The 25,312-nt window shown below is 56.1% G+C and overlaps 2 protein-coding genes across 3 annotated transcripts; both read right to left on the bottom strand.

Annotated features, from left to right (window-relative positions):
• Nucleotides 1–1,080: 1,080 nt before the first annotated feature.
• On the bottom strand, nt 1,081–7,643 carry HSD17B7 (hydroxysteroid 17-beta dehydrogenase 7). The gene is made up of 9 exons (XM_075097174.1): nt 7,539–7,643; nt 7,216–7,419; nt 7,043–7,135; nt 6,027–6,141; nt 5,299–5,493; nt 4,268–4,372; nt 3,139–3,195; nt 2,441–2,539; nt 1,081–2,039 (listed from the first exon to the last, which is right to left on the bottom strand). Exons 1-9 carry the CDS (start codon nt 7,571–7,573, stop codon nt 1,944–1,946), a joined length of 999 nt encoding a protein of 332 aa, XP_074953275.1. The 5' UTR covers nt 7,574–7,643; the 3' UTR covers nt 1,081–1,943.
• A 1,834-nt stretch (nt 7,644–9,477) lies between these two features.
• On the bottom strand, nt 9,478–22,938 carry DDR2 (discoidin domain receptor tyrosine kinase 2). Of its 2 annotated transcripts, none has more exons than XM_075097172.1 (17): nt 22,841–22,938; nt 19,070–19,180; nt 17,036–17,138; nt 16,683–16,914; nt 16,450–16,597; nt 16,171–16,276; nt 15,594–15,777; nt 15,278–15,521; nt 15,096–15,158; nt 14,800–14,930; nt 14,068–14,278; nt 13,329–13,555; nt 13,075–13,211; nt 12,473–12,664; nt 12,103–12,337; nt 11,423–11,572; nt 9,478–10,986 (listed from the first exon to the last, which is right to left on the bottom strand). In XM_075097172.1, the coding sequence occupies exons 2-17, from the start codon at nt 19,158–19,160 to the stop codon at nt 10,849–10,851; spliced, it is 2,592 nt and encodes an 863-aa protein (XP_074953273.1). In that variant the 5' UTR covers nt 19,161–19,180; nt 22,841–22,938; the 3' UTR covers nt 9,478–10,848. The 2 variants fall into 2 exon arrangements, with proteins under 2 accessions (XP_074953273.1, XP_074953274.1); XM_075097173.1 differs by having other exon boundaries at nt 13,329–13,552; nt 22,841–22,925.
• Between the last annotated feature and the right edge of the window lie 2,374 nt (nt 22,939–25,312).

Here is a 25,312-nt window from a genome sequence, read left to right as displayed (position 1 = left end):
CCTCCTTCCCTGTGGAGGAGATACAGCACCAGAGGGGGGGGTGTCTCAGAACACAGCTGAACAAAGCCACAGCACCCAGGTCTGGTAGTGGGACAGATTTTATTGTGTTTAAATAAAGGTCCATATAAGGACACCCCAATCTGCTTCATGACTCTGAACAGCTACAGCCATAGCCAAGAGAAGCACCACTCCACAATGGCCAACTTCTCATTCTGTTCCAACACCAGGCCAGGACAGATTATGTTCCCACCTACACTAGCACTGGTAGCTCAGGTATTCACACAAGAGCTGAGCTGAGAGGTGCTGCTCAGCCCAAACTCAGGGCTGAGCTATTTCTACTACAGACAGCACCATACTAGCAGTACCCCTCTATGCTCAAAAACAATGGAGGGTGGGAAGAAGAAAAAAAAATAAAAGCAAGATTCTTTAAATCTGTATCCCTACAAGCCAGCTCAATGAAGAACCTCTGCAGAACATTGATTCTCACAGATGACAGTTCTGTGCTTCTGCAGTTTCCTACACAGAGCCCTGAGCCAACCCTTGTGGGCACTCCAGCCCCCCAGCAGGATGCACCAGCCTGGCCAGCAAAACCACACCTCCAGAGCTCAGGGAGTCTCTGCCACAGCCAGGGTGTTGCAGGGCTGAACAGCACAGCCTCCCTCCTAACCATACCCAGCCCCTGCCAGGCCCCAGGGAAGCACCTGGGCACACTAACACCCCCTTACTAGGGAGCATTACAACAGTAATTGTGACATACCAGAGTGAGCAAGCACCAGTGAAATCTACACCTCCCAAGTGTCTAAGGCTGAGAAATAGTCCCAGATACCCCACAGGTGCTCAACACACAAAACCACACCAAAGACTTCAGAAGTCACTTATGTCTTTTGTTACTTAGAAGGAACAAGAAGTAAACCCAAAGAGGTGGTTAACAGCCCTCCTATGGCAGGAGAGAACAGACCCCATTTTTTCGCTAAGTATGCACAGGTTTATTGGGCAAGGCAGCAAACCAACCTCCCTTTCAGCCCTCTGAGTCAAAAGCAACAGCTATCGGCATAAAGACACCACTGCAGCAAGGACAAGTCAGTTCCAGTCATTTATTCATTGCAGCATTTGAAGTACACCAGGTATTTGAAGTTCCCCAGATAGACAACAGGAAGAATACTTGGTACAGTAGATTTATATAAAAAGGCAGTTAAATAGATAAAACATGGTAACCTCTCACTCTTGCTACAAACAGAGCAGGCTAGCCCTGAGTCCAGGTTAACAACAGCTTCAGTCTTTCCAGCCAGTTGTGGTTACAACATATACAGCCCCACACCCAAGGCAGAGCAAGGCATGTGCCCTCACAGTTGAGGTGCGCTTCTCAGGACAGCTCTTCAGGAGCTTGTCTTCAGATGCTATGCAGAGCCTGACTTCCAGTAAGGTGCAATCTTGTTGAGCACGTCTGGAAAGCTGGCCCCAGCTTTGGTGTGCAAATGAAGAGCCGCTCTTCTGAAGATGGGCCTTCAAGTACTTCAGGATCAGCCACAGGTAATGCGTTTGAGCCATCTAGAATGACTGGTAGAGCCAAGATGCAGGGCAGCACCCCAGACTGTTGCCTTTTCTGCACTAAGCCAGATTTAAACCATGTTTTGAGGCTGTTCCCAAATTGTGCACGGTTCAGTCATGCTTTTACAAGACACTGCTTTGTAACTGTGTTAAGGCAGTCTCCACCTACTCTAGGTCTCCAGTTTTAGGCCAGAAAAAAAATTCCATACCAGAAAGACTAAGTATTTCTCTTCAGTTTTCACATTTCCATTTTCAGGAACTGTTCACCTTCTGTTGAGAAGGAAGATGGGGTCTGAAGCCATGTGTCTGCAGAACACCAGGCAACACAAGTAGCACCAGAATGAAGAAAACCCATGTTACCAATACAAGACTTATCCCAGTGAGCCTGGCTCTGCTTAATCTATGAGATCACTGTATCTCTCGAGAGTCTCCTTCTCCAGTTCCAGCAGCTTTTGGTAAAATTTCTCAGCAGTTTCTTCATCCACATCAATCTGTAAGAGAATAAGAGCAGCACTGTGAGACCATCACCTTGGTGGCAGCCAGCACAGATGCTGAGGGCAGTTCTGGGGATAGCAGGGTGCATCTCTAGACTTCCACATTCACAGAAAAACAACTAAAGGCATTTATCACGAGGCACAAGCCAGAACATATTTTGGGGAAGCATCGTTACACACTCATCCTGTTCTAACCTTCATCTCCCACTGCCTTCCAGACTCCAGCCAGAGTCAGGAGTTAGTCTAAGAAACCTCGCAGATAACCCCATGTCAGCATTCAACATGCATCTTGTTTCCACTGCAGCCTCAGGACACCTTTGGCACCAACCCTTCCCTACCAGGCAGGTGGCAGACCCCTAGCCAAGTCCCCTGCAGCAGGGAGCTGCCACTCCATTTACCTTTCTGGGCTCCACATAGCTCTTCCCCAGTCCAGAAGTACAGCTGTGGTATTTGACAAGTGCATCCAGGTTCTCTGGCTTCTGTTTGAACAGCCACACCTAGGAAGAACAGCACAAATGTGTACCAAGTCTAGGACACACTGTCCCAGCAAAGCGTGCAGTCAAGGACCTGACTACCAGTGGACAGAGGAGAACATACCACAGGTGCTTTTACCAAGCAGTGGAAGACTTGGTATCTCGAGAAGTTCTGAGCTGGCTCCCCTCAGCTGTGACCTACCTGAGCCAACACTAAATCACATTCATGGCCCAGTGCTAAACCACTGAATTGGTTCACATGGCTAAACTTGCTCATTACTGCTCTTGATATACACTGCACCCCACGTTACCCACCTCTGTCCCCTATGCCTGCTTGACTGCAAACATGGAAAGCAGCATTCTCCCTGACCAAGAGGAAAAGAATAGTGGTTTTTTCAAAAATACTTTATTTTATGTGCATTTGATAAAGGGCATAAAGCATCACCTGTTGGATCAGCCCTGGTCACAGCTGGGCCCCTAGCACTCACTGCTGTAAGCTGTTCAGGGGGGAAATACAGCACCCACCCACTAGCCTAGCAGAGAGGCTCTTTGTTCAAGCCAGCAGACACTGGAAGAGCTATCCAGAAGGGAGTAATATTAAAATCAAGTTGTGAAGTACTTACATGAGCTTCTGCTCCATTATGCGGTGTCAGAGTGTAAGTTTTGGCAAAAAAGCGGATCTGAGGGGAAAGTACATGACAGAAACTGTATTTTGGCCGAAGGTTTCTTTGGCAAGCCCTCTGCAGCCCAGCCACACCAGGTCATCTACCAGAGGTAAAAATGCTTCTAAAAGTTGACTGCAGGTGATGCTGAACATTTATGACTAAAGTATCCCCTTACCACCACAAACTCTGGTCCCTGGAGCTGCCCACCAGATCAGCAGGTCTCACCCCATGCCCCCACACAGAGCTCACCCCCAAAGCAAGAGGCAACAGGCCATACATATGCCTTGTAGGCACCTCTCTTGAATGGTCTAAAGAGCACATCAGGCAGGAGGGCAGAGAGGATCTGCAATACTGCCAGTGTTGAGGGCAAGTGGGAAGGCATTGCGTCTCAACTTCCAGGAGAGATGTGATGCATCAGGATCAGCTACTGCCAGCTGGGGCAGCTTAAGCACAAAGGCCAATATCACAGCAAGAGCATCAAGGCTCAGAGCAGGCAGCCTGCACGCAGGGACAGAACTGTAGTGAACCTGAAAAGCTGAAGCCCAGAGGAAGAAAAGGCAAGGGAAGTTTTGGGGAAGCAGGGGAAGAGGCAACAGAGAGAAGCAGGCTTTGCTTTCCAGAGGGATGGAAAGAGAAGAGCTGGAGACACTGCCTTCTAGAGGGACGGAAAGAAGAACATTGAAAAATACAGAGTCTGTTATAGAAACAAACAGCATTTCAAAGCACAGAGACCAAGTTCTGTCCTAAGCTCTGCTACCACCAAAATGATAGGATTTCAGAAGCCCACAACAGGCTGGCAAACCTTCCAAGGGGAGCCTTGACAAATGCTGCTCTAGCTGAAGGGCTGAACCCTGCTCTATATACAGTGCTGTCCAGCACAAAACCTCCAAACTCAGCTTGGAAATTAGGCCCCCAAGGTGCCAAAGGGAAGGTTGCAGAGGGGCCAGCCTGCCCAATCCAACAGAAGGAAAAGCTGTATAGCAGCATGAGTAGCAAGGAGCCAGAAGCACACTGCACATCGCTTGCAGTGAAGTATATCACAGCAGGGCTCCCTCAACCCAAAACCAGCCAGGAGAGATTAACTTACCAACCACATGATGGGCATTAGCAGCTTCCATAGAAAAACTGGCAAAATTCTGTAGGTCATGTTAGACATAACAAGACCAGGACAAACAACACTGGAGTACAGACCCTGCAGAGAAGAAACCAGAGTCAGTGTGCAAATATATAACAGTTAGTTTAAGAATAGATCATACTCCTTCCCTCCTAGTACTTCTCAGCAAGAAAATGAAGGTGAGTATAGAGACCAGTAAATAGTAGATGCTCTCTAACATTACCAGAGCCAGAGTGATTAGATGTAGTGATTTCTGAGAGGTCCAAATTGGAGACGTTCATGTTAAATGTGCCCACTGTAAGTCCACCAGACAGAAGGCACAGCCTCCCAGCGCATCACAACCTCATGTTGCAGTCTACATGCAGCTCAGCAGCAACAGCAGTCACCCCACAAATTACAGCCCACTCAGATCAAATGCTACCTCACCTTTAAGAGGTAAGAGTTCAGCCTTCTAGAACAAAATCATTTTTTTCCTGAAGTATTTCAAAGAGTGCAATCACTATTGCTGGACTAGGGCTGCAGCTTGCCAACAAAATCCAGCAATCCCACACACAGGGAAGGCAGGTTGCTCATACATCTTAGTGTGACAAACTTGATTAGCAGCATGGAGCCATCAGGAGAGAGAGTAGAGCCTGCACCTGTAAAGCTTCCTGAGCAGCCCTGTTCTGATAGGCAGGTATGGCTGTAAAAGAGCAGCAGCTCTTCGCTCTTTAAGAAGAATTCTTTGGCCTACAGAGACAGCTAGAACTTGCAATGTAGGGACCGCTCCTAGAAATCTTCTGCTTTCAGAAATTATTCTGACAATAACCCCAGAAGCAACCTCTGGAAGATTCTCCACCACCCACACCACCAGTTCTACCTCAGCCATGTTTAGCTCTTTCATGTGTGTTAAGGAACATATCAGATCACTATGAATGAATGCAACCAGGTAACAACAATGTAATTATAATTACAAATAGTAGGAGCTCATTAGGTTTCTTCAGCCATGCAAACCCCATCATCACCTGCTTATTAAATTTCCTGTTCAGAACCACACTTGTCAGGTCAGTAGCATATTTAGAGGAACTGTATGATTCCTGCCCCTTGGCATGCTGATAGTCAGAAAGGCTGAAGGCAGACTCCCTGGCATTGCTGGAAGAGGTCCAGATGAGTCGTGAGGGCTTTTCGTTACCGCAGAGTAGAGACTCAAGTTGACGAACCTGCAAAAGAATTGTTAAATTAGTTAACGCTGTAATTTTAAAGTCTTGCAGTACAGCTTTGCAGTGTTTAAAAACCACCAGCTTATCTCAGCTTTCCTAATCTTGACCAGTGACTTCACTCGACTAGCCAGAAGCAGCCGCTGCTCATGTATAACTTCAGCCCAAGGTCCACCAGGAGCATTTACAAGCTGCTACTGTTCTCTTACACAGCACAGCTGAGCACCTCAGAATGTCATAGAGCCAAGTCTTGGTATTTGCCCTGGACAGAGAGAATTACACATGGTTTACCTCTGTCCACTGACTAACTAGAGTAACATTCAGATTATATTAACCCTTGCAACAATGACTATCACCATTTATTGCTATTTTTACAAAGCCCAAGACCTTTGCCCTATCGTTCCTTATCTGTGAGGCCACAGCCTGCATCAGCATCCGAACCTGTAAGACAGAACTGATTCATCAGTACCACCTGTACCCACCCCTACCCACACCAAGCACCAGAACAAGGGCTTGATCCTCATACGCAGCCTCACCAGGATAAAGTGTCCAAAGAGGTTGGTGGCAAACACCTCCTGCAGTCCATCTCCATTAAGCCTGTCCGTCTGTGTCATTATGCCTTCCGCAGTGGTCAGCATGTGAAGCACCTTCCTGGAAGCCAAGGACAGGAGTTAGAGAGGAACACAGCCAGGAAGCAGCTACTGCTCCCCCACTTCCATCCTTCAGCAGTACCCCCCACCTCACAGGTTCCACACAGACTCTCTATTTCACCTTTGAGGGCTCTATTAATAGTCCATGAAAAAATGGCTGGAAAAAGCTTACAGAGTATCCCAGCCGCTTTATTTGCAAGTGTCACAATAACAACTAGACCAGAGAAGACTTCTCCCTTCCTTCATTTCACCGTGGTACAGTACCATTAAAAAAAATTCTTGCTTTTCCATTTCACTGTCAGATAACAAAATCAAGCTGCAGCATGGTCCAAAGCCCTAGGGTCATACCTAATTCAGATAAGGAAAGCAGTCTAGCCTCTATGTTCAAGACCCAAACAACTGTATTAAACTTAATGCAAGTCACTTTGCTCCCTAGCTCAGCTTCCCCATGCTGCTTATAGAATAATGGTGCTTATAGAATAAGCATCAACTATTGGCTTCACAAAAGACTGTGATCCAAGGCAGAAGAGATCTACAAAAACCTACCACAGAACCAAAATGACAGTAAGAAGACCCAGTAAGAACAAACCTCACCTCCCCAGCAACACACCAGCACCTTTTACTCAATGACTTGTGCCAGGAGCTGCAGGCTTTGGGCAAAACCCATCCCTCCCCCTGCATGTGGTGGGCCTCACGCTAGGCATCAGAAGCAGCACTGGGTGCCTTGGAGCACCCTGCCACTTCACCCAAGTCCATCCCACAGGGATGCACTCTGCATCACACTGGGGAAGGGAGATAGGGTGTTCAGCCCTGGACCCAAGGGCATGCCTTGGCCACGAGGATGGTGCCAATACCCAATATAGCCCACAAGCTGGGGACCGGACCTCCTCAACATCTCCTACCCAGTGAGGAGACCATGCCAGAGGGCCTTGAAGTTCACGTGTGGGTTGGGCATAATCCCAGCATTGAGGTAGACAAAGTCCAGGCGGTGAAACCTGCATGGGAAAGAGCACAGGGTGAGGGGCAGAGGATGGACAGGGGGGGTCCAGCAGGGTGGAGGCCGGAGATATAATACCTGCAGCGGAGCTCCTGGGCGACACGCAGGACAGAAGCCAGGTTACCCAGATCCACTTCCACAGTAGAGACTTGGGCAGAAGGGTGGGTGGCCAGGATGAGGTCCCGCGTGGCTTCGCTCTTCTGGGCGTTGCGGCAGGCGATACAGAGATGGATGCGGCCATCCTCCTCCAGCAGCCGCTGACACAGCGCCAGCCCCACGCCGCTGCAACAGTGCCATGTCAGATACCCGGCTGAGGCGAGCCAGGGCGGGCTAAGCCCCGGCACGGCCCGCTCCATTACGATCCCGCTCCATTACGGTTCCCCCCGCTCCCCGCCGCTCACCCGCTAGCACCGGTCACCAGCACCACTCGCTCCATCGCGCAGTCCCGTGGCCGCCGCCACCGCCGCCCCCGCGCTATAAGGGCTGCCCGCACGCGACGCCCCGCCCCGCCCCGCCGCCCCCACCAATCGGTACGCGCGAAGGGGGCGGGGACAGAGCCGCCGGTGGCGTGACGGTGGGCCGAGCGGATGGGGCGGGGCGTGATCGGAAACGCCCCCTTGGTCCCGCCCCTCGGCCTGCGGGCCACGCCCTCGCCGTGCTGGCCACGCCCCCGTCGCACAAGCCCTGCCCACTCCGCCAGGCTGCTCGGGTCCCTCCTGCTGCCCTTGCCTCGCCTCGCCTCGCCCTGTGCCCTGATTCTGTATGGGATAGAGTTGATTTTCTTCACAGTAGCTGGTATGGGGCTGTGTTTTGCATCTGTGCTAACAACAGCGTTGATAATGCAGAGATCTTTTAGTTGTCACTAAGTAGCGCTTACACTAGTAAAGGACTTTTCCAGCTCCCCGTGCTCTGCTGGGTGCACAAGGAGCTGGGAGGGGACAGAGACAAGACAGCTGACCCCAACTGACCAAAGGGATATTCCACACCATATGACATCATGCTCCTCATATACAGCTGGGGGAAGAAGAAGGAAGGGGAGCACGTTCGGAGTGATGGCGTTTGTCTTCCCAAGTAACCGTTATGCATGATGGAGCCCTGCTTTCCTGGAGGTGGCTGATAACCTGCCTGATGATGGGCAGTAGTGAATGAATTCCTTGTCTTGCTTTACCTATTAAACTGTCTTTACCTCAACCCACGAGTTTTCTCACTTTTACTCTTCAGATTCTCTCCCCCATTCCACCAGGGGGAGTGAGCAAGCAGCTGCGTGGTGCTTGGTTGCCGGCTGGGCTTAAACCATGGCACCTTGCCTTACCTTGTTCTGCCCTCCCTTGCTGGCCCAGCAAAGAAAGGCAAGACCCTCGTGCTCCACAGCTGCTGCAGGCAGGCTTTCCGCAGGCAGCCCTGGCACGCTCTGCCCTCCCATCCTTTGCCACAGAGAGACGTTTTTTGTAGCCAAACAGAAATGCCACCAGGTCACTGTTCTGCCGATGCTGCTGCAGCAGAGAGGCCTGGTCGTGCAGGGCCCACTGGAGATCGTGTGCAGCCCTCCTCCTGGTGGGGCCGGTGTCGCAGCTGGAGCAAGGGATGGACACAGCAGCCCCCTGCACCTCCCAGGGCGCTAGTGCTGTTCCCCTGGCACCGTAAGATGCTATTTAGCCCATGGCTGTGCAGGACCCCATGCAGGGTGCCCAGGCACAGAGCCCAGGGGCTCGGGTCAGCAGGAGTTGCAGTGTGTGTGGGGCAGACGTGCCCCTACCCAGTGCAGTGCTCCCACCTCCCGGCTTGCTGAGGCAGGGCTGGGAGAGGCCAAGATGCACCCTGAGCAGGGAGAGGGCAGAGTCAAGCAGGTACCAATTACGTGGCATGAACAAAGCCTGTCCTCACTCCTGATTCAGCTGCACAGTGCCATCCTGCTGCAGGCTACTCATGCAGCAGGGAGGAGACCTCACCTGCCGCAGCCAGTAGGACCATGCACAGGGAGACCAGCTGTCCCCTGCACAGAATACAGCTTCCTATCCCTTCCCTCCCCTCCCACCTCGGTCCCTGCCCATTGGCATCTCCTGATGTGGATGCTGAGCCTCAGAGCACCCTCCCTGTCAGCCAAGGAGATGGGCAACTGGTGTGGGTCAACCAGCAGGTCTCGTGAGCAGCCTTCCTCCATCTCTTCCGCTCTTACCTGTGTGCACTCCCCCAGGCTCTCCCCACACAGCATCTCGGGGCACACAGTGCAGCCCCAGAGCCCCCTGGCACATGGGTACCAGCCAGGCTCCCAGGGGTGCCCACCCCTGGATGAGGTAAGATGCCTCCTGAAGTGCCGCAAGGAAACCATGCAACCAGATTCACGTAGCAAATGTCTCTTCAGCGGGTTTGCCCCTATACATAGGTGCATCTACTGAATATATACATGCCTTAGCAATAGTATACTGGAAACTGTGCCACGCGTGACTTGATGGTGCTGAACTAATGAGTACAAAAGTATGGAGGGGTCCATGTACCCTCTAAGTACAAAGTTCCTCCTGCCTAGCTGCAGGAGGGTCCAATCTGGGGGCATGACAGGTAATCTGCCAGGGCTCCTGGGGGGCACGTGGCTTTGACACCTGCCCAGTTTGCTCACAGAGCTGCCAGATCCGGGAGTACGGACTGGTGCCAGACTTCCTGGGGATGCTCAGGGTGGCAGAGTCCAGCCCAGACACTTCAGCCAAGCTGTGATACTGGGGCTGAGAGCCAGGGTGCCTGCTGCTCCATGCCCACTGGCTGTTGCAGGCTTGGGTATCGGGCAGCAGCTGGCGAAAGCTCTGCTATGTGCATTCCTCTCATGGCAGGTGAAGATGTGGGTTAACCCTGGGAGAAGAGGACCTGGAGATTTCCCCTTGGAGGTGAAAGGTGCTAACACCCTGCCGCCGGCTGCCACGCAGCACCCGCGGGGCATCCAAAATGCATTTCTTGGGCAGTTGAGCAGCTCTGGAGTGGCTGTGGTCAGTGAGAGAAGGTCCCCTTGGCACACCTCTTACCAGGGCTGACATGTCTGCTCCTCCCCGCCCGACACAGGAGCCACAGCTGAGCACAGTGCCCACTCCAGCAGCTGGGTGAGACGCCAAGAGTGCCGTCACTCTTCTCCCTGTGCAGCTGAGGTCTGACTGGCAGGGACAGGGCTTCCTGCCCCTCCATGCAGCGTGTCCAAATCCCAAAAAGTCCAGAGAGTTTTTGGTTTTGCCCTGTAATTGCACAGCCCGCAGTGAGCTAGTGGCAACATGCGGCTTCTCCTCAAACAGGGAGTGGCTGCCGGATGGTCCCTGCTTCAGCAGGCACGTACGCACATGCATCCCTTCCCCAGTGCCTGCCCTGTGCACAGGCCAGGCGCTTCCTCATGGAGAAAGTCCAGCTGATATTCCTCCCTTCTGACTGGCGGAGAGAAGCCACTCTGTCCCAGTCATCGTCACTAATAATACGCTGCATCAATAAATAACCCTCGTCTCAGCTTGCGCCACTCCTGGGCTTGGGTCAGCAAGCGAGCAGGAGGTCCAAGTCGTCCAACGCCGTGGCTCTCCTTGCTGCCCTTGGGGTTTTCCTCTGAGGCTTCACTGTACAATGAGAACAAGACCAGTCACCCGCGTTTTATTTCTAAGTCCGAGTGAAGTGGCTTCAGTTTGCGTATGGGGCTCCTCTGGGGATAGGGAGGGATGGGGACCAGGCTGGGGCGGGAGCAAAGGGTCATTCTTCACTGGCTGACTCCTGGAGAAGGCGATGGATGTCCTGGAAGGAGGGACGATCTTTAGTGTCCCGTCTCCAGCAGCTGAGCATTAGCTTATAGACTGAGTCAGGGCAAAGTGCAGGCTGGGGAAGGTAGGTCTTCAAAACAAAAGGCAAAGAGGACAAAGGGAGAGAGTTACTGGCATGGAAAGCAAAAAGTAAACTGCTCCTGAGAAGCCCCATTTCTCCATGCACCAGGGTGAGGGGCCATGCTGCTGTGTGTCCAGGGGCAAGGGGACCCCAAGATGGGATTGTGGTGGGACTGGGGACACCTGCTCGTGTCTCGCAGCCGACTAAACCCCCAGTGGTGTCAGTGGACAAGTGGTGCCTCAGGCTGCACAGGGTTTGCTGTGCCAGGCCCTTCACCAGGACTCCTTCCCAGAGGAGTTCTGGCACCATAACTCTCCCATAGCCAAGATCACTATCTGGTCACCCTAAAGCCTTTTCCCAGGTCCCCCAGTGTCCCAGGCATACTGCTGCCTGTCCTGTCCCATCCCATCTCATCCCATCCTGTCCTGTCCCATCCCAAACCTACCTGCCGGCCCTGGTCCCGGAAAAACTCGCCGGTGTTTTCGATGACCTGCTCATCAGACAGCTGGGAGTAGGGCTGCTCCCGGCAGAGCGTGAAGGTCTCCCACAGTGTCACACCAAATGCCCACACATCACTGGCCGTCGTGAACTTGCCCTGACCGAAGGGAGCAGAGTGGGATTGGACACGGGCATTACTCCATCCTGCTCCATAAGCCCTATGTGCCCAGGGTTCAAAACCTCTTTCTGGATGCTTCAGCTTCCAGACCTGGGCCCAGAGTGGGGCTTGGTCCTGCAGACCTGCTCTCTGCCTGGGGCCAGAGTCTGGCGAGCTCCGGGTCTGGCTTGCAGCGACTGCTCTGAGAGCTGGGGCTTGGTGAGGACCGAGCTCCCTGTAAAGATAAAAAGTAACCCTGCTCCCTCTTCCAGGTCTGACCATGGCTGTGTGAAAATATCAAGCATCCCACTGGGGCACCAAAGACCACTGTAGTCCTTCCCACCCCTCCTCAAAAAGCTGCTACCACTCCTGCTTTGTGCATGCTTTACCCCAAAGCTTCTCCAGAGGGGAGAGACTTCCCTGTCCCTTCTGCACCCCCTAGCCCAAGGAAAAGAGGCTGTGAACAGCCCCAGGGCCATGACAGTGTCCATCAGAGCAGTGACCATCAGAGGACCCCAGCCCCCACATACCAGCAGGATGCTCTCCCAGGACATCCATCGGATGGGGAGCACTGCCCGCCCCTGGATGCGGTAGTAGTCCCCGCTGTAGAGATTCCTGCTCATGCCAAAGTCAGCTATCTTGATGGTGTACTGCTTCCCCACCAGGCAGTTGCGTGTGGCCAGGTCTCGGTGCACAAAGTTGAGGGAGGAGAGGTACTTCATGCCAGAGGCGATCTGGGTGGCCATGAACCGCAGGTCACTGTAGCTGTCAGGGGGGACAAGGGAGGACTCAGGCACTAGGCAGGACAGCAGCCAGGGGGTACACGGCTCTGAGTGGGGTGCCCCACAGCCGGGCAGGGTGCTTAGAGCAGGTAGACCTGCCAGCCCCAGGCAGCGCTACCTGACGGTGGCCGCATGGCCAGCAGGGGGGCTGCCTGCCTGCTGGCGGGACAGGAACTGATTGAGGTCTCCATTCTCCATGTACTCTGTGATCATGCACAGGGGGTCATCCGTGATGCACACTGCCAGCAGCCGGATGATATTGGGATCCTTCAGCCGCGACATGATCTTGATTTCCTTCAGAAAATCGTTCCTTTCCAGAACAGAAACCACACAGAACGGATAGACAGACCCAGAGAGGCATGGAGGTGCACACATACTAGCTGAGTGTGCCACCCACCCGCCTCAGCCTCGCAAGGACCCATGGGTCCCCTCCCCTGGGACTGAGGACCATGAGGGAGAGCTCAGGGCTGATCTGTGCCCAGCTGTGGGGTGGACTCGGCTAGTAGATGGGTGCTGGGGAGCTGGTTAGGACCAGCAAGGACCTAGAGTCCTGAATCACAACAGCCCAGCATCTCCAGACAGTTCAGACATGTGGTCGTCCAACTGTACAAGTGCCTGGCTTCCAGAGGCAAGGGATGCTTTCCAAGCATCCTGGCTTTCCTGGGGGTGCTCTGTGCAAAGGGAGCAATGCCAGGGCAAGTGCACCCACCAGCCCCATACCTGGCATTTTTGTTGGCATCCGCTCGCAGCATCTTCACAGCCACCAGCATGGGGCGGTTGGAGCTGGCGTCCAAGCCGTCCAGGGCAAAGTCCTTGCCCATGAACTTCTCCATCCCCTCCACTTCGCAGAGGTGAACCTGGATGGGGATAATGGGCAGCCATTACATCTGCTGACTGACGGCCTCCCATGACTCCCACAAACTGGGAAAAGCCTTGCCCAAGCCCTGCTCAGAGCAGGTCCAGCTCCCACTCACCTCCCCAAACTGGCCTTCCCCCAGCTTCTCCTTGAAGGTCAACAGCTTCCTGGGGAACTCCTCAACAGCCACATCCTTGCCCGAGAGCAGGTCCATGGTGAGGGCCGGCACCGAGTAGGTGTTGCCGCCCGTCACGCCCTGCAGGTTCACGATGTCAGCCTCGGCATAGTGGGGGACGCCCTCGGGGACGCTGGCCTGGGATGGCTTCACGGGGCCACTGCAGCCTGCTGGGGAGACAGTGGGGCCAGCCCTACCATGGGTGTCCTGCCCTGCACCCTCCACTCCCCAGTGCACATTTGTGCTCCAGTCACCAGCTTCTCCATCCCTGTCCTCCCCAGAGCTCCCGTGCTGTCCTAGCATGGCTGGGCTCCTGCAGAGACTGCAGGCTGCTGCACTCCTTCCCCATCACTGTCCCAGCACTGTCCCAGCCCCAAGCACCAGATGAGCAAGGATCAGTACCTGACCTCTGGATCACCGAGAAAGGGATGCTAGAGCATCCCAAGGACAGTGGTGGGGACACAGCTCAGCCTGGTGTAGACACCAGCGATTGCTCTTGGTCACAGGTTTTGTGTGACCTCTGAGCGGGATGTGCAGGAGGTCGTGCAACATTCCCCCCCTGCTTTTGTGCCAAAATGTTTGGAACTTGGCCAAAAGCTGGGACTGGGGCTGCACTGGACTCAGTACACGGTCCAATGAGTACATGGCTCGCTCTCAGCACACAGGGTGTCCCAACTCTCACCCGTGTCCTCCTCCCCTGGGGTGAACTCGGGCAGCTTGCGGATCAGGCGGGAGGGCTCCTGGTAATCAGGTCCCAGAGGGAATATGCGGTCATAGGTGGAGCTGGATTCCTGCTCGCTGGAGGAGGAGGAGCGGTTGTGGTTGAACATGCTGGATTCGCTGGGTAGGGAGAGGCTGACCGTCATTTCGTCATCTAGCATCCTCCGTGATGCCTGCGAGAGGGGGCCAAGGCAGAAGAGAGCTAGGACAGGGGATCTCCACAGGACTGGTGGGACTGGGTCTCCTGTGCTCCATGGCACTGTGGCCATGCCCAGCCCTGAGCCCCCCTCTCTGGTGCCCTGTCCCAGGGCTGCAGCACCTGCCTGGAGAAGACATTTGTCCTTATTTTCCCCCCTTCTACTGTCTGCCCCTATGGAGAAGAGTTTGGCTCCATCACCTCTGTGGCTGCCCTTGGTTAGCCAGGGGCTGCAGTGAGACCCCCTTGGGCTCCTTTTTCCCAGCCCAGCTTCAGGACAGAGGGATAGACAAGCAGGCAGGTTCTAAAGTCACCACCTTGCTTAGCTAAATTCCCTTGCTTGGGAGGTGGGTGCATATCACAACCTTCCTGAGGAGGGGAAGGGAGCATCAGCCCCTGCAGAGACCCTGCTTTCCCCATTCTGAGCTCTCAGCAGAACTTGCCTAGGACAAGCCCACCACCCTGGGGTACCTTGCCAGACGCCCCACCCTTGCCCACCTTCTCCAGCATCTTCTGCCAGAACTGCCGCCACAGTATGATGACGATGATGGCCACTAGGATGAAGATGATCGCCACCAGGCACCCGATCAAGATGCGTGTGTTGCTGTCATCTACCTTGAGCGTGGGGTCTGGCAGGAGAAGGGAAGAAAAAGAATTGGTCACACCAGGGCAAGGGGAGAGCCCATACCCCTTTTGTCCATTGGATGGGGTAAAGCCCCTCAGAGCATCACCCCACAGGGAAATGACCCCCAGCCCCTGCCGAGATTAGGGCAGTGTGCTTTTCAATGCCTTACCATAAGTTGTGGGGACCATGGGCATCTCCGGGGGGGCCACTGAGTTGTTGTACATGGCTGCATCTGGCAAGGGAGAAGAGGAGACCATCAGGGTGAAGGGCATGGGTGCCCCACAGCCCCATTCCCTCCACAACCCAACCACAGTGGGGTCTGGTCACCATGAGGATCATGGTGGTGCGTACCCGACTGGAAGGTGATCTCGCTGAACATCATCCAGGTGTCAGCAAAGTAGTACTGGCACTTGATGGCGCTGGCCATGCGGTGGAGCAGGGGCACAGTGACGAAGCGGGCGCTGGGGTTCACATCATCCAGCACCAGCACTGAGGAGACAGCGCTGGGCTCCCACTCGCTGGTGTCGGCACGGAAGTAGCACTGCACCTCCTTGAAGATCTTTACCCCTTTGGCAAACATGTTGTTGCAGTGGACCTGTGGGGCAGCCTGTCAGCACAGCCATGGCAGGGGACAGGGACGAGGGACAGGGCAGGGGGATGCACGGACCTTCATGGCGGTGAAGTTCCTGATGCGGTCAAACTCGAAGGTGATCTCCACATAGCCCCCAGTGGTGCTCTCATTGTGCCAGCCCACGTAGTCGTAGCCCGGCCAGACATGGTACTCATGAGTCTGCGTGAAGTCATCCAGCCCCGACACCCCATCTGTCAGCTGGCCCAGGCCCTCCGTCATGCTGGCAGGTGTGAGGGGGGAAAGGGAATGTGACTCTAGCCGACCCCATAAACCTGCCAGCACCTGGCACCACCCCCACCCCAGCAGCTTCCTGCAGCCCCTGGGAAATTTGGGAGGGTAATTTTTTTGTGCTTCTTGAGATTCTCTCTGGAAAAGGCTGCAGGACAGTTAGTGCAAATCCAAAGGAAGGGCTGGGGGTGCTGCCCCCAACATGCTGTCCCCATAGCCATGTGCATCCTCCCAGAGATGGCCATGTCCCCCGCTTTGGGGAGACCCCAAGTATTTGCTTTGCTGAGGATCAGCATGCCAACCTGCAAATGCAGAGAAGAAACACCCCCATCCCCTCCTGCCTGGTGTGGTGCCCATCGCATGTGGACGCTCCCCTGGTCCTTACCTGTACCCGAATGCCCCATCGTACACCGAGTCATTCAGGTAGATGACAGTGCCCCCAGGAAGGATGAGCTGCTGCCCAGCCGGCGCATTGTAGGACACCAGCCCATCTGTGGAGAGTGGAGGGTGAGCAGCTGCCCATGCTGGACACCCCACTGCCAGTGAGCCCTGCCAGCCCCAGGGTGCTGCTGGCCCCCAGTGGGACAAACAGTCCCCAGTAGACAGATGGCCCCACAGCCAGGCTCTGGGGACACAGGGAAGGGCACAGGACCATGCCACCCACCCAGCCAGACACAGCCATACAGCTCCACGCGCAGGCAGACATTCATGGAGTGGTCGGTGACAGGGATGAAGCGGATGAAGCGGGCAATGAGGGGCGGCTCCAGGTCCTTGAGGACGATGTCGTAGGGGTTGGTGTTTCCATCCAGCACCTGGAGAGAAGAAAGAAGCATGGTGGGGACAGGCAGGTGCAGGCCCCCACCTGCCTCCCAGCACAGCCCCTGACTGCCTCCTCACCTGCTTCCTGTGCCGATTCCTCCAGGAGATCCAGCGGGTGCCGTCCCGGCTGTAGTTGATCTTATACATGGGGGCAAACTCGTTGCCATGGCCCCCGGCATGGCGCCCCTGGGTGCCCACCAGCGTGATGAAGTGCAGGGCGTGCAGGTCGATCTGCAGGAACTCCTTCAGGTCATCGGGCTCCACCGGGCTCTCAGGGCACCAGGCGCCGTCGCCATCCTCTGAGTCCAGCCTGCAAACCCAGAGCGGAGGAGCCATTCACAGGTGGCCAAAACCAGCCCTGTGCCCCCTTCTGCCCCTCTGTGGCAGCCCAGACCCTGCCGTGGCTGTCACAGAAGGGTCCCCACACTCACCGTCCGTACTTGGCGGCTGTGGACTCAGACCACTGGCTGGAAGCTGAGATGTCCTCATCAGGGATGTGCCCGCCCGACATTCCCAAGGGGTACCGGCACACCGCTGCAACAAGACCAGCGGGGTGCTGAGCGGGTATCCCTCCTTACCGCCCTGGCTGAGATACATGCCGAAATACGGCATGGCACTGCTGGGGGCTGGCACATATCCACAGCACCGCAGGCACTGCAGCCCAGGCAGCTCGGGTGCAGCAGCCTCCATCCCTCTGGTTTATAGAGGGAAGATGAAGCATGACAGGACAGTCCTACACAGGCAGACACCTGCCTTGGCAAACTGAGCCACTGGCCAGAGACGGATGCCAGCCCAGCTTGAACTGAAGCTGAGAGTAAGAAGAGCCAGAGCTCCAAGGCCTGCTGGATGCAGCCGGTCCCCATTCCCGCAGACCCCTTCAGCCTTGTTGGCAAGCGTTTCAGCTGCGGTGGGGGAGAGCCCGTGGGCTGGCACTGCTGTCCCCACACTCCTTGTTCTGGGGGTACCCAGAGGGCTCAGTCTAGAGGCCGCTCACACAAAAATCCCACCCACAGCAACCTGTTCTTGGCCATGCCTCTCTGCTGCTCCCCCCACTTGTCTGAGGGAACTAGTGACAAAGGGCGGGTGCTCACCCTCCCTGCTGGTCCTGTGGCTCCCATCACCAGCCCTGCTCCCCCACCGGCTGTGAGTGGAAAAGTACCCAGGGTGGCAGGCAGGCTGCATCCCCGAGCAGGAGCCGGTTCCCCCGGCACCGCATCCACACCGCTTCCCAGGAGTTATTTTTTCACACCCAGCTGCCAAGAGAGCTGCTGAAAGGCTGGCTTGTTTGGCCATGTTTACTGTCTGGCCACCGGCTCCAGGCCACAGCGCTCCCTCCGCACACCGCCCCAAGCAAAAACCCACACTGAGGCAGCAGGCCCCAAGTGAGGATGCAGCGCTGGGGCTGCCTCCTGCCCCTACAGCCCCCAGCTCGCCTGGTGCTGCACCAACAAGCAGCCCGTGTCCCAGCTTGCAGTGCCACATGGCAGCTGGCTCCCATCCCTGGGTCCCCGCGCCACAGGGACCACCTCCTTATCCGGCAGAGGGACGGGCACATCTTCCGCATGAGCACTGGCACAGTGGGGAGCATCTCATCTCCAGCTCTCCCACTTGTGATGCTCTGCAGAGTGCAGCTCCCACTGAATTCCCATTTAATTCTTGCCAAGCATGGAGCCAGCCCAGCTCCTTTGCCTTAAGTAATAACCATCCTGGCCTGGCAAAGCCGAAGCTGCCAGGCCTGGATGGCTGCAGAAGAAACAGGATTGCTTCCCTGAGACCCAGCAAACTCTTCCCATGAATTCAAGAAGCCTTTGAAGGGTCTTGTTACAGGGATGCCCCAAGGAAACCCTAATGTGCTGAAGGAGCCTGGGCTCTATGTCCATCCCTGCAGTGCAGGAAGGGGTCTGAGCCCTGCAGAAAAAAACATTTAAACAAACTTCTCTTGCTGATGTCCGGCACAGTGTTGTGGTTTCTGAGCAGAAGCCAGGCACCTAGTCAAGCCACTTCACTAAAGCCAACCTTGGTTTGCTGTGAAACTGCCAAAGAAAGCACGACCCAGCAGCAGCAAACAATACCCTGGTGCCTTCCCTTCTGCATGCCGCAGCCTCAAAACTGAATGGGCTCGATGAGCCCCTGGTGGAGAAGGGCCCCACTCAGAGCCCAGGGCTCCGGCTGCAGCACTTTGCCTGTAGCCCAAAGCCCCTCCAGTCTGGCAGTGCCAGGACACGTGCCATGGGCACATGGAGGATGATTTCTGGGTCACCAGCAGTGGCTGAGCCATGTGCAGAACAGCAGAGTGTCCCAGGCAGGCAGAGGCTGAGGGGCCAACACACACTGCTCCCAGAGCTGGGAAAGTCCCAGGGATAGTGAAGATGATGTGAGCCCAAGCTCAGATGCCCTGGCATGAGCACAGCCCAGTGAAACACACCTCATAGCTCTTCCGGCCGCCTGGTCCCCATCTCACTTACCCGGGTTGACCTGGGCTCTCGCACCCTGTGGGATGTGCAGCAGCAGCAGCAGCAGCAGCAGCAGAAGAGCTGCTCTCGGAGGGGCAGGCATGTCAGCAGTCCTGCAGAGTCCTGCAGAGACAGAGCCAGGACTTGTCAGTCCAAGGCAGCTAAGTTGCACGGGAATGCCAGTCCTGTTTGGGGCAGCCGGCCGAGGCCAGGAGGGCTTCCCCTGCACAAGACCCCTTGAGGGAGGCGCAGAGCCCCAAGCCTCATGCCTGTGACTGTGGTCAAAGGGGTCCTGCTGTCCCACCCCCTCTGCCACCAGCCCCCGGGAGCCACAGCGTCATGACACCGTGCAGATACAGCCTCGGCACAGGCAGGTAACACGGCCCTGCTACATCCCTGGAGCCAGCCATGGGACTCGCATGAACATCCCAGGGCTCTGCTCAGGGCCGGCGCCACCCGGCTCCACTGATGGGCAGAAAGGCTCCGGCTGGGCCACCCGCCCTTGGATTGGCTTTGAAAGCAAGACGTTGCACAACCCTGTCATATAACAAAATAATAGCACGTTGCAACACGCGGTTTCCCTGCCTTCTGGCTCGGGAGAGATAATAGCAGATAATCACCCGAGATTTACAGTGTATTTAGTGTGACAGGTCTCCATGGCAGAGCAGATCTCGGGGGCATGGGTGACACAGAAAGGTGTGACACAGGGCATGGGAGCCAGCTTGCACCCGCTGCCTCCGGGGGAGCATGGGATGGGGCTGGGGGGGACCTGCGGGTCCTGGCAAGGCTCCTCGGAGCAGCACACAGCCCGTGGCAAAAGGGGATCCACCCCCAGCCCCAACCCCATGGCATGCCGGCCATCTGAGCTAGCACTGCTGCTCCAGCCACTTCATAGGGCAGCAGCGTCACCCTGCTAGCCCTTGGCTGTCAGGAGCCCCCAGAGCCCATGCAGCTTCTGCTGCACCTACTCATCTCTGCGGAAGTGCCATGGAGCATGGCACCAGGCCAGGGGATGCACTAGAGACTTCAGTGCTGGGTGGCGAAACCCACCGTCCCCTAAACATCACCAGCCACCCCTCCACCCCAGTTCCCCTTCCCCTTATTTGCCAAGGGGACATTTGTCCACCTGGGACAGCCCTTCACACAAGCACTGGATGCAGATCAGTCTTCTTTTTACTAAAAAAGTCTATTTTACATGCTCATTTATTATTTTACATGCTCATTAATCTTTGCAGGGACGACTGACTGCCCTGGGGGATAAAGGGACCATAGCTCCTGGCCAAATGGGACCTGACTGCACTTGAGTGCTGGGGTAAATCCCAGCTGAGCCCTGCCATACCAGGCATGTCTGGGCTGGACTGGCAGATTGCTGAGCTGGCCCAGCACCTTGCAGGTGGGCGCCTGGTTGTGCCCCTGCACCTATCACACACAGGGACCCACAGCCTTGTCCCCAACACCAAGAGAAAGCCCAAACCCATCCTGAACTGGCTGCCACATGGCAGATGCCCTCATCCTGTGGAGCCCAGCTGGAAGGTGCTGGATACGGCCCTGCTCACTGGCAAAACCGGGGCTTGGCACAGCAGGAGCAAGGCAGGCTTGGGGTGACCATACCAGCACGCAAGGGGAGTGCAAAGCCCTGGGAGCTGCCAGCTGCACCCTGCTAGATGCTCTCTGCACCCAGCAGCGCACTGCTGGATGCCCTGGGGGTCTCTGCTAAACATCACAAGCTCTGCAGGAGGTACAAATAAACACCTGGAATTAGGATGGGTTTTTCCCCCCTATTTTTCCTAATATTTTTTTGGAAAAGCACATACATGGTTGCTTTTTTTCTGTTTCCAGCTGGGAAAATTTAGTTAGTTGCAACTCACTCAGTTGCAACTGAGAATTTCAGCTGCATTGCTGAGATGCATGCATGAGGCCTCTGTGTTTGATGATGGCCAGTTCCCCCAACATTAAAATCTCAATTTCCTTCTGCATTCCAAGAAACATCCAGGGATATTTTTTCCCACTATTCTTTCAGGCTTTAAGTAAACTTAAAGTTTACTCTTTAAGCACCAGGATACCAGATGCCATAATCTCCCACAGGGAATGCATTTACATTTAGTCTAATATAGGTAAATTATCCCCACGCAGCCATTGTGAAGTGCTCATCGCTCCTAGGGGAGCAGGGCTGGGAGACAGTGGGGAGATGATGACTCAGGCACCGAGACTGGGGGCTAAGGGACGTGCGGGCAAATCGGCCAAGTACTATTGGCAACCCAGGTGGAAATCATTTTTATTCCACCAGCCCTGCAAAAGGGATGGCTTTGCAACATTTTGTCTGAAAGCGTTTGCTGAAAATTTTCAATCACTGGAAATTTTTAGTGTAAAAAATCTTTGGAGCTCCTCCCTGGCGTCTCCTGGGCTTGGGAGCTTCCCTCAGCCACTGCTTTTTTTCCCCCTTTTTATTTCCTCCCCTTTTATTCTATTGAAATCACCAGGGAAAATTAGTGGAGAAAAAAATTGAATCCACATTTGTTTAGAGGCAAATCCCACCCGAGCTGTGGGCCCTCTCACTCCCAGCCCGCACTGGCTGGTGAAGTCCCCAGCTCACTTCCCAGGTGGGCACTGGCATCCTTGCCAGCACCGGAGGAGCATCATCCATGGGGAGGGGACTGGACGTCAGCAGCCCGCAACCCCTGTGCACGCCACGTCCTGGGTGCAGGTCTCCCAGGGCTGCCAGGGCTCCCACTGCAGAGCCCCCATCCTCACATGGGTCCAGGGGCTCCCCTTCTGCTGGAGTGGCAGGCAGGCGGGAAACACCGAGGCCACGCTAGAGGGAATGTTTCTGAGCAGCAAGAGGCTCCCTGTGACCCTGGACCACATCCAAAGGCATGCGGTGTTTCGGCAAGGGGGTTTGGGACCCCCACCCCAGTTGGCACTACAGCCCCCAGCATGCCGTGCCACTGGCACAGCCTCAGCGGGAGCGCAGTGCAGCATGTCGGGACCCGTAGTCCCCCTTGTCTCCAAAAATGCCATTTTAGACCTTAGCTGGGCTGGATGCAGCCCCATTTTCTGCAGTGGCAAGTGCCTCCCCAGCCACAGGCTGGCCAGCTCAGCCAGAGGCATCACAGCTGCACAGGCTGCAAGTTGCGACTGGCACGTCCCCATGGCTGCCAGCTGCCCCAGAGAGACCTGCTAGCAGCGCAGCCCATGGCAGTAGGGCCTGGGCACATGGTCCTATGGGTGTTTCACCCAGCAAGCACCCCCGCCAGCCAAAAACTTGCAGTCCTCCTCCTCCATGACACTGTGCCACGGTGCACAGCATTGCTCTGCCACAGCGCAGGGCTGGGAAGCCACAAGCAGGTCCCCAGCACCAGGATGGGGGGCAGGGTGCTCAGGAGCACCAGACTGGTGGCCCTGTGTCCCCCTCCCAGGTGTGAACTGGTGCCTGGCTGGGGGACGCTGGGGACAGCGGGGCCTCTCTGGCTGGCCAGCACTGCTGCTGGCTCTGCCAACAGACACACAGGCGGGAGCTGAGAAGGGACACCAGGAAGCGCTAGCCTGGCACAAGGCACGGGGGGAATCGCTGGCAGTGGGGGAAGAAAAATGGAGAGAAGGGGCCAAATGTCACCTCCCTGGCTGGGGACACTGCTCTGCTGCTGCCCCAGCCCCTTCCCAGGTAGACCTGCACCCCAGCCCCTCCACCCAGGCTCCACTGTAGAGCATAGATAACCCCACATCCAGCCAAAATCCCAAAGCCAGAGGGGCGAATGCCTCCCCATGCATCCAAGAACAACTCACCAGAGCGGGGAGGCAGCGGCGGGCGGGCGGGCTCCTCGCCCCTCACCCGGGACCGGGGAGCCAGGCGAGGAGCGAACTTCCCTGGGCTGATGCAAGATGCCTCTGGGAGCGCATTCGCATTCTGCGGATTCCTGGGAGCCAGCCAGAAATCCCACAATCCTACATCTTGCACATTTGGTTTCAATTAGGGAGTGGAGAGGGGGAGCCAGTCACCAATCCAGGCTGGCTTTTCGGCAGAGGTTATTTTCCTCGGCCCGAGGGAATGTGTGCAAAGCTATAATTTACAGCAAAACCCATTCATAGCGCAAGAGAAAAAAAAAATTAAAAACCCTTCCGTGGCCGGCAAGGGAACTTAAAGCAATAGGCAGCGTTTTGCTTTCTGGCGCTCACCCCAGCGGCTGCAGGATGGCATGCGTGTCCGGCACCCTCCTCTTGCACTGAGAGGTGCAGGGGCCAGGCAGGACATGCCCAAAATGCAGGTGATGGAGGCACTCCGTAAGCCCCCATCACTAGCTTGGAGGGTCCCGCACAGGCTGCCCCACTCCAGGCCCCTGGTGGAAGGGTGCCGGACTCCTGTGCAGGCACGTGTGGCCAGGACACCGGCCGGAGAGCCGACCTGCCCCAGCACGTGGTATGGAAGAAGCGCTCTGGCTCCCCAAGCTGCACGCTGAGCTCGTGGTTTTACATCATTTCCAGGCACTAGCTTGGCACTGTGGCCACCGACTACGCAACGCAGCAAGGAGAAAATAATAACAATCGGCTCACATTAATTTTTGTGCAATAGCTAAAAGTGCAATTAAAAAAATTTTAAAAAAGAAAACAATTTTTTTTCCAGACTAGTGTTTTGGCTGTATTTTATGTCGGCACCCACACTGCTGTGGGAGGGCAGCAGCACCCCTGGCAGCAGGTCAGCAGCTCCCAAGAAGTGCTTTTGTCCCACAGAGCACTCCACAGCCCCAGCGCTGTAGCCTTGCTCCTAAACCAACCTCCTCGCCAGACTCCCAGCCTGTCTGCTCTCCAGACAAACAAACCGAGTCACAGGTGAGGAAAGCCATCCACTGCCCACATTGGGACACCAGCGACCCTCGCTGCTGCCACCAGAGAGGGGCTGCAGTGCCAGCCCAGCCACGAGTGCAGCGAGAGGTGCACCCCAGGGCAAGGCAGGCAAGGCAGAGCACCACAGCTACCTCTGGGCTGGCAGGCAGGGAGCAGGTTAGCGCAGTGCCTGCTGCAGGGCTCCGCACCATGCCCTGGCATGCAGCCCCAGATCAGCTGGCAGGGGGATGCCCTCGCTCACCCGCGCACGGGCTGCCCTACGTGCACGCCAGCACAAGCGCTGGCCGGCTCCGCTCCGCCCCACTTGCCTCCTGCTACCTGGAATTGGTGCTCAAATAACTTGGCAGCGGCCAGTGCTGCGTCGCTCTGTCCCAGGACTTAACGCAAAGGTGTTGGTGTGCAAACAGAGCCAAAAAGCCAAAGCAAACACCTCCCCTCCACCCCTCCCAGCGCCAGCAGAGCCAGCCAGAGCAGTGATCCCCCAGGCTCACCGTGCAAGCCCCTCACTCCTGGGGCCACGTGCATCCCCCCACCAAGGTGGGCCATGCTGTGCTCCAGCTGCTGCCTGCCCCATGCCAAGGAGGAGCCACTCTGGGGGTGCCTGCCTGCTCCCCAGGGAGCAGAGATACCACTTTCCTGTGGCAGCTGCTCCCAGGGCCCGGCAGAGCTGGTGGGCAGGCAGTGGTGCAGACCACCCGCAGAACTCCGCGCCGCTCCTCGCATCCAGTCTGGCCCCCATCCCAGGCTGTCTCCCCCGGGGCCCAGGGCCGCCAGCCTGCCTCGGCCACACGCAGCTTGGATGGCCTGTGGCAAGTCACCAGCAGCCACAGCACTAGCTGGGACCCCCCACATGGGCCCAGCTTCCCAGGCACACTGCCTGGGGACCTGAGCGCTCAGCTGAGCCCAGGGTGCCCAACGGCCACCTCGGCACTTGGGGGACTTCGTGACTTTCCCTGGGGCGAACAGTTTGGGCCCCATTCCCAGCCCTGCAAGGGAAAATTCCTCCCCAGGCTGCCATGGGGCAGTGGGCAGCTGTGCCACCCTACCCCAGGTGCTGCAGCAGGACTTTGGAGCCAGCCAAGCACCATCTCCCCTCCCAAAAAGGAGAGGAGGCAGCAAAGCCACTCTGCCCAAGGACATGGGGACACCACGCTTCAAGGCAGTGGGCTCTGGCAGGGGCCAAAGAGCCCCCTGGAAAAGCAGAGGGTACACGATTCTGCTAGAGAACACCATGCCAGGCTGGTTTGACCCTGAAAGCTCTGGCAATGTTGCATACCCACCCTTTCCTACCTGCTCAAGGCTTGCCACCGCTTGCAGAAATTCAGGAGGAAAGCACAGCCCTCTGCTTCCTCCAGAAACACTGCAAACGAGCGCCACAGGCCAGAGGACCTGCCTGCAATCCCCCCAGGCAGCAGC

Source organism: Phalacrocorax aristotelis, chromosome 6, assembly GCF_949628215.1.
Source record: "Phalacrocorax aristotelis chromosome 6, bGulAri2.1, whole genome shotgun sequence".
Lineage (NCBI taxonomy): Eukaryota > Metazoa > Chordata > Aves > Suliformes > Phalacrocoracidae > Phalacrocorax > Phalacrocorax aristotelis.
The sequence above is the reverse complement of the archived record's forward strand: the minus strand, read 5'-3'. Positions and strand labels throughout refer to the sequence as shown.